We start from the raw sequence: 7,911 nt of genomic DNA on the forward strand, positions 1-7,911 counted from the left end.
GCCCCTCACGCTTTATTGGCGCGCCGCGTGGCCCCGCCCCCCCAGCGCGGGAAAAGGCCACGTGCGCCCGCGAGGTTTCGCGGCGTCCCCGGAGCGCGGCCTACAGCTCCACGTGCAGCCCGCTGTACGCTTTGTCCACGGTCCATTCTCCCGAGGCTCCGGCCCCGCTTCCCGCGTAACGCTCCATCTCCTGCTGGAAGCGCTGCTGCCGCAGGCGATTGGGGTCCACGTTGATCCAGTTGTTGGCGATCCACTTGGTGCCCTGGGTGACCAAGCAGCCCCCGTGCAGGGCGAAGTCGTCCAGCTCCCCCACCCAGCCTGCGGGAGCAAAGCAGGGGTTGCTGGAGGCTGCTGGGTGCAGCCCGGGCAGCACCACTGAATACTGACACCTGATTTTAGCTTGGGGGCTTTTTACGATGGTCCCTCCCACCGTCCCTTCACCCCATCCTGTCTGAGCACAGGGGGTTCCCTGGTTGCAGAACAGACTCTGCCTCTGCCTCCTCAGCATTTCACATCACAGCTGCCCTTCTCTTCAACTTTTCCCCAAAAGAGAGGATGGAAGCCAGAGGTTTGAGGCCATACCATACATTATGCGTCACCAGTTCCAACCCTTTTTATAGATCTCAGCTTTTCTGTGACAGATTTCAGCAGCTTTTTTCCATTTGGGAAGAATTGGGTCATAAAAATACAACGGGGCTCCTCTGACAGGACAGCAGTGGCACTGATATTATCATCCAACAGCCCAAGCAGAGGCCTCGTAACCTCCTCTGTGTCTTTTTTTGAGATGGAAACTCTTCGGCTACTCTCAGGAGATCTGGGACACTACATAACTTCATCAGCAGCCAGGAAGGCTGAAGTTAATGCCCCAGCCTGGCTGCCAGGGAAAACCACACAGCACTCTGAGAAGTGCAGCCCGAGGACATCTATCACAGAGCTGCAGTTGCCCCATAGTGCGGCCTCAGCCCCACGTGGGGCACAGCACAGCGCAGGGCAGGGAGGACCGCGCCTCCCCACACTGCAGAGCTTGCAGCCGTGCCTTTGTCTGCCTCCCCTTTCCAGCCCTGTGGGCAACACCACATCAGTGAAGCGTTTTGAATGGCAGCCCAAGCTCCAGCAGGACTTTCAGCTCACACAGCAGGGCGGAAGGCAGCTGGCGATGGCTCAGTGCAGTCAAGAGCTTTGTTTGCTGGCTAGTCCTGTCCCCTAAAGACACCAGGAGCCACTGACCCACTGCCTGTGAACAAAGGCCTCTGAGAGCCAGGAAGCTCCTGCTCAGCTGGTGACAGGGAGGCTCTGCAGATCCCACTAGCAGGCAGCTACCCCCTTAAGGTCTCTTCTGAGGCACAGAACCCCTGGAAGATGGTTGTCACCTTCTGCAATCCTAGCAGGTCTTGGCCCGGAGCCGTACCTTCTCCATCCGACAGGTAGTTGTACCAGAAGACAGCGGTGCCTTGCTGAGGCTTCACTCGCAAATTGCCCTTATCACAGTTTTTCCGAGTATCTCGCAGATCAACATCATTCTGGATCAAAGACTAACGAAAATCAACAACAAAAACACAGAAGGTGTCATAAAGGGGCTGTGCTGTGCATCCTCTCGCCCTGTGCTGAGTCCCTTAATGCATCGCCAGACAGCATGCCTACAGTTATCTTAGTCTGAAAAAAGTGCCCAGATTAAAGCAAGCACAACCTGTGTCAGGGCAGCAAGGTCCAAAGGCTGCCCCTCATGCATTGGAGTGGGGAACTGCCAAAGCCCTGCACCTCCTCTCTTGGCCTCTGAGTGAAATCACTCTGTGTGAAGTTCGGCCTTTCCACACCCCAGCTCAGAAGGCTCACATCTCCAAACCCCCCAGTCACAGTGGGACCCAGAACCCCCAAGAAGGACAGAGCCACTCACCATCTCTTCGTACGTCCTGTTATCAGCTATAGGAAAGACAGTTTCTCCTCCACCCGTGACATTGTTCAGGTAGAACAGCACTGTCACATACCTGCAGAACAGGACAGAGCAGCTGTCAGGGGACACAGCTGGAGCAGGAGGAGCTGCATGGGGCTGCCCATCCCCTGCCATATATACAGCGCTCCTCCAAGTCAGCATGAGACACGCAGTTTACCTGTTTTTTTTCCAAAGGCAACAGAGAGTTGCACCAAAGCAGCCCTTACCGGCACGAGGTCTCGAAGGGAGCGCTTTCGTTGGCAACCAGCTTGGTGTGGCTGCAGGCAGTCTCAGGGAAGACGGGGCCGCTGTCCATGTGGGCATGGTAGTGGCCCCCCTGGTCATAGCGCACGACCTGCAGGGGCTCACTGTGTTCCACAATCTCTGGGGGCAAGCGAGTCAGGCGCATTACCCTGGGGAGACAGCAGAGCAGGTGAGGGGAAGACACCTTCACCAGGACAGCCGCAACTCCCAAGCACCAAATACATCCAGAGAAAGAGAACCCCCTTCCCCAAAAGACCGGAGAGACGGGTGGGCTGCAGCAAGCATGCCAAGAGATAACTAGGTTCCTTACAGATCTGTCAGACCATCAGCATCAGCTCAGAAACTCCTCCTCAAGGTTAATAAAAAAACAAAAACGAAGGGTGCATCTCCAGCAGGACTGCTCTCATGAAGACCTTGCTTGCTCAGAAAGATCCCTCCTGTGTGTGTCCCTGGAGCCTTCATGTGCCATCTCAGCGCTTCTCTGGACTCCTGCACACCAGCTACAGACCTCGGGGACAGTTAGCAAAGCACAGGGCCCCTGCTGAGAGTGAACGAGAGACTAGCTCTAGGGATATTCTCATCACCTAACTCACCTTTCCCTGTTGTCTTGAACAGCCTCCCCCCGGGGCAGAGGGCCACGGAGGGCTCTGGGTGTTTTTCCACTGCTATATCTGAGGTCATCCCCAAGGCAAGCAGGTACCTCTCAAGACCTGCCAAAGAACACTCAGAGCTCTGGGAATTCCGAGCTGTGAAGCCCTAGGGGAATGTGGCACCAAGGCAGGGTGGCCGAGCTCCTCCAGGCCCCACAAGATCCCACTGGGGATCACAGCCTCCTTCACCACCACGCCTCCAGGTCTGCAGGGGCTTTCTAACACTGGCAAACTGAAGAGCATAAATGCAATGTGGAGATGCCTGTGTGCGCCAGCGAGCTGGCACAGAGAAAGTGGCAGCCACAGTCTCTCTAATTAAGGCAATATGCGACCCCATTCTCCCTCTGGAATGTGTTGAAGAAAAGGAGTGGCCAGCAGCCGTTCTGCAGCCTCGGGACAGATTTTCCCCACCCATGTCCTGGGCGAGGACCAGCACCACAAGAACGAGGAGTCTCCAGCCAATTATCTGAAACTCACCACGGCTAAGCCATTTGGCCTGCGAGCTGGGTTAACTCTTCCCAGTACCGAAACCAAGGTGATGAGAAAGACAGGAGGTTCTCCCATCTGCTGGGACAGGCCCCGTGGTCATGCACTCCGATGACCCAACTACCTTGGTGTGCTTGAGATAAAGTCTTATTATGGAGTTAGATCTGAACAGCTACGACAGATCTCAAGTGAAATGCATGAGTAACTCAAGCAATTGACAATAACTACTGGCACCCAGACAGGGTTGGAAATGGGCAGTTTCTCCCAGTAAGCTCGTTTACTAATTAGAACAAATTATTTCATATAATGCCAAGTCTTCTTGGTTTTATAGGGCTGTTCCCAAAAGTGAATGGCTATGCTGAAAGATTTGATTTTTCTTTTTCCTTTTCCAGGGGACAATAAAACTCCTTGTTCTAACGAAAACCTCCTCTTCCCATTTCATGACTGTGCTCTTTGCTCTTCATACTCCATACTTCCACGCAAGTAGGAAGTGTGAATATTAGCATGTCTGTATCTGCATCTCCCAGCACAGGTGGCTCACGTGCCCACACCCCCTCAGCCCTCACCTCTGCCGTATGGCTCTCATGACCTGGTGTGCGCCCTCGCCCTGGTACAGCCACGTGTGCTGGCTGTTGCGCACCGCGTCACTCGTCTTCACTTTCTGGCTCCCTATGTACTTGTGGAAGTCACGGATGTTCAGTCTCTTGAACTCCTCCAAACTCAGCACGCCTGTGGAAGAGAGCAGGAGCAGGCTGACCTGGGCACCCCACGTGCACGAGGCGATAGAGAACCTTCAGTTGCAGTGCAAGGTCAGAACCAGAACAGGCAAAACACAATCAACTTGCTACTTACATATTTAAATGGAGCAGAGGGGGACACCTCAGGCCACCTTCCTACAAGACCTTCCAGGGCAATTTAAAAAACAAACCCCAAGTACATTCTTCTGCTTTTGCTGCTTTTGTGCAATTTCAAAACATGAAAGAGATACACAACACAGTACGATCCGATGTAAATAGAAGACAGAAAAACAAAAGGTAAAAGGAGGTTTCTACTAGAACAGATATTTCTTGTTTGCACTCAGCTGAGCTTGGCAAGGGATGGACTTTTGCCTCTGTTAGCTTCAGAGAAATCCTTACCGTTTGTTGTGTTCCCTTTCTGGAGAAGCAGGGAAGCAGCACATGCCCAGCAGCCAGCACACACCAGGGGCAGCGAGAGGAACTCAGGGAGGCAGCAAACACTGCTGTTTGCAGCCAAGGGGAAGGCCCAGCCACCAGGGTCAGCCCAGGGCAGCTCCTCAGGTGCTGGTTGTTGTCAGCAAATCACCCACGTCACTATTTCTCATGCCCTGCTCACATCTCCCAGTCCCCACTTCCCCTTATTTGACGCTGTCTTTGGTAACACAGTGCCACATTGTCAACGGTTTACGGGCTGGTTCGGCCCGGTTCCGTGACTAGAAGGGCGGAGGGATCCGCGGATCCGCGCCCCCGTGGAAAAAAAGAAATAAGGGACCCCGAAATAATTGAAAACAGTGGCAACAATCTGAGGTAAAACAAAGTAATTTACTAAATATGGTATCAACAGAATTTTATAAGGAGAGAGAATGTGAAATTGATAGTGGATCGGCCTTACCACAACGCTGAGATGAGAAGCGCAGGCAGAGAAGCGCAGGCGAGAAGCGCAGGCAGAGAAGCGCAAGCGAAGCAGCGCAGGCAGAGAAGCGCAAGCGAAGCAGCGCAGGCAAAGAAGAAGAGCATCAGGTGACCTTGCCGGGAGTTATATCTCCTCGCTGACCGCAAAGCCCCTGGGGAAACGTAGCTGCTCTTCTCCGCTGGACAGGCACCCGGAACTTGAGCATCAGCAGTCAAACCCCCAGTACATTGCATGATGTTATGATGTGGAATACCGATAATGAAAAATCATGAAACCATGACACAGAGCAATAATGGGAAAATTACTAACTTTTTTTTTTTTAATTGTTTTTTATGGTCACCATGATCTAAGAACGATGCAGCTGAAATTACATTCAGTGCTTTGCAAGCTGTAGTGCTAGTGCATTATTCTTTAGCATGTAGGCTGTTCTGTGAGCTGCCTTGCACTCAGTGTTAATGTACTGATATGAAGGGGAGGGCAGGGCATGGCAGGGCAGGGAAGAGATAAGAGAAATAAGTTACTGTATCTTTCTACTAAATCACCTGAAGAAAAGCTGAGGGGGTTGAAATATGTGCACAATACAACCTAAATCCATATGAAAAAAAACAACAAACAAACAAAACAAACAAACAAACAAACAAAAAACCCTGCTACAGTGTGACTAAGACCATAATACATATTGCATTAGCAAGGCTGTGAGGTTTATTACGTTATCAGAATTCCCTCTGTGTATAAAATGGGTATTTTGCTAATCCACATATTTATAACTCACAAAACACTATTAAGGTCTATACATTTGTCAACACAGATTTAAGAGCAACATTGTAGTGAGGTCTCAACTTGATTTCACTACATTTGCAAATTACACCACACTACAGTTCTTTATAATATACTAGTAGATATAACTTATTAAAAACCTAGGTTGATAGAACTCAGCAGCCAGCTGCAACGTCAAAATTTAAGATTCACTTATAGCAAAAAAGATAAATTAATAGTTTTTCAACAAATCTTCACTTGACAGTTGAACTGTGAAATCTAAACTTAATATATACATTACCTTTGTTCTGTGAAAGCTGGATCAAACTCATTTTACATCCACCTTCACAAAAGTGGTTTGGTTTTATTACTGAAAGGGCACAGATACCTCATGGTAACTGGAATCTTCAACCATAGGTTAAGATACTTAAATATCCTATGAACTACATCAGAAAGATTAGCATTTTAAGTATGAGAAGAGGGTAGCATACTAATCAGGAAGCTATGTAAGCTTATAGACATAAATCTTGAGAAGAATTTCTGGGGAAAAAAAAAGGCTGGAAAGAATCTTCTCCCTCTGCTAGGGACTATCACTCACAAAACATGTCTAGGAACAGTTGGCTACATCAACCAGCTCCCCAGTGAACTTCTTCAAAAAACTGAAAATGCAGTGCATACTCAAACTCAGTAATCCTGTGGGTAATTACTCAGATAATGGGGAAAAAAAATTAAACAAAAAATCTCCACCCTTATCACACAAAGCACTTGAATTTCCAAAAGAATTCCATAATTGTGTGCATTTAAAAGTGTTCTTATTCTATACTGCATTCTATACTAGTCACTGTGAAAACCTTGAAACCAAATCTTCACACGTATGTCCTAATCCTGTTTGCAATACAGACAGCTAGGCACACCCTTCTCTGTGAGGCAGGAAATACTCAAGCATGAAAACTAGAATGCATTCAGCAAGAAGAGCTTAGCCGTATATAAACTTGGTTTAAATCTGTGATGCATGATCTCAATTCCAATCTTCAATAAAAAATTTAGTAAGGAAGAGGGTGTTAGACCGCATTCCATTGTCCAAGAAATGTTTCAGTCAATGGGCTCAAAGCAGACATAATTAGCCTCTCATTATTCAAATCATGCTGTGCTGATTTCAGTAAGCATATCCAGGGCAAAACAGATTTTTTACCACACTTTACAGCTACATCGTTTCTGAACTAGAGCTAGTTCACATCCAGTGAGCAAGGAGTACAGGCATAATGAGCTGCTTCATCCACACTTATACACAAAAACACATCTGTAATCTCTTTGCAGCACCCTCACTATTTCAGTTCAAAAAGGTTGTTCAGAGAAGTGCTTATCTGACTTCTGGTCATCCTCTGTATATTTTTGTTCATCAGAATGAAAACATTTGAAATGCTTCACCTTTTTCAAGATTTGGTGTTGTTTGGCTCCACTCTGTCTTTATTCCATCTATGAGAACTAACTGGGTTAAGAATAATAGCACAAAGTACTTCTGATAGGTCACTGTGGCAGGTGGATGACTTCACACAGCTTACAGAAGAGCTTGTATGATTCATATTTAATTTAATTTACTAGAGAATAGGAAAAAATGAATGGAAAATTAGACTGTCAGAGAATAGAGATACAAGCTGACGAAGTATGAAGAGAGAATATTTCTGATTATAATTTTCTTCAGAATATGTCAGTGTCTACTTTAAATTGCTTATTGTGATATAGTATTTAGCAGTAGAATCTTGGTAGAATACAATTCACACATTTCATGAGATCAGCATTAAGAACTATTATGTGCCTTCAAAAGAAGCTGACAGTAGTTATAGATTCCATTAATTCTTTGGTGGGAATGACAGCCAAGATACAAACTCTCTGCATCAGATTCCATCAGCTAGCATTATAGTTGATAGATCTTCAAAAGTACCAGATATGCAAATCTCAATGCAATGGGAGCATATTGTAGCTGTTTAATAGCTCAGACTATGCAGCATTTTGTGCTAAACATTCATACATTTACCTTTCATTTCTAACATCCAGGTTTAGTAAAAGAATTTATTAAAATTCTAAAAATAATTAAAAAAAAAGCATTTGTGTGTTCAGGTGGATCACATCTTTTCAGATATAGTTAATTTTTGATGAGTTTGTGCCTTGTCTCTT

At 47.4% G+C, this 7,911-nt stretch overlaps 1 protein-coding gene across 1 annotated transcript in view; it reads right to left on the bottom strand.

Moving 5' to 3' along the window:
- Positions 1-6: 6 nt before the first annotated feature.
- P4HTM (prolyl 4-hydroxylase, transmembrane) overlaps positions 7-7,911 on the bottom strand; it is a 20,115-nt gene continuing 12,210 nt past the window's right edge. The window contains exons 5-9 of the mRNA XM_010718660.1: positions 3,897-4,059; positions 2,158-2,343; positions 1,895-1,985; positions 1,409-1,532; positions 7-318 (exon numbers count right to left, since the gene is read on the bottom strand). Coding sequence (XP_010716962.1) covers positions 101-318; positions 1,409-1,532; positions 1,895-1,985; positions 2,158-2,343; positions 3,897-4,059 — 782 coding nt within the window. The 3' untranslated portion in view covers positions 7-100. The remainder of the gene's footprint in view (positions 319-1,408; positions 1,533-1,894; positions 1,986-2,157; positions 2,344-3,896; positions 4,060-7,911) is intronic.

This window comes from Meleagris gallopavo, chromosome 14 (genome assembly GCF_000146605.3).
Source record: "Meleagris gallopavo isolate NT-WF06-2002-E0010 breed Aviagen turkey brand Nicholas breeding stock chromosome 14, Turkey_5.1, whole genome shotgun sequence".
Classification (NCBI taxonomy): Eukaryota; Metazoa; Chordata; class Aves; order Galliformes; family Phasianidae; genus Meleagris; species Meleagris gallopavo.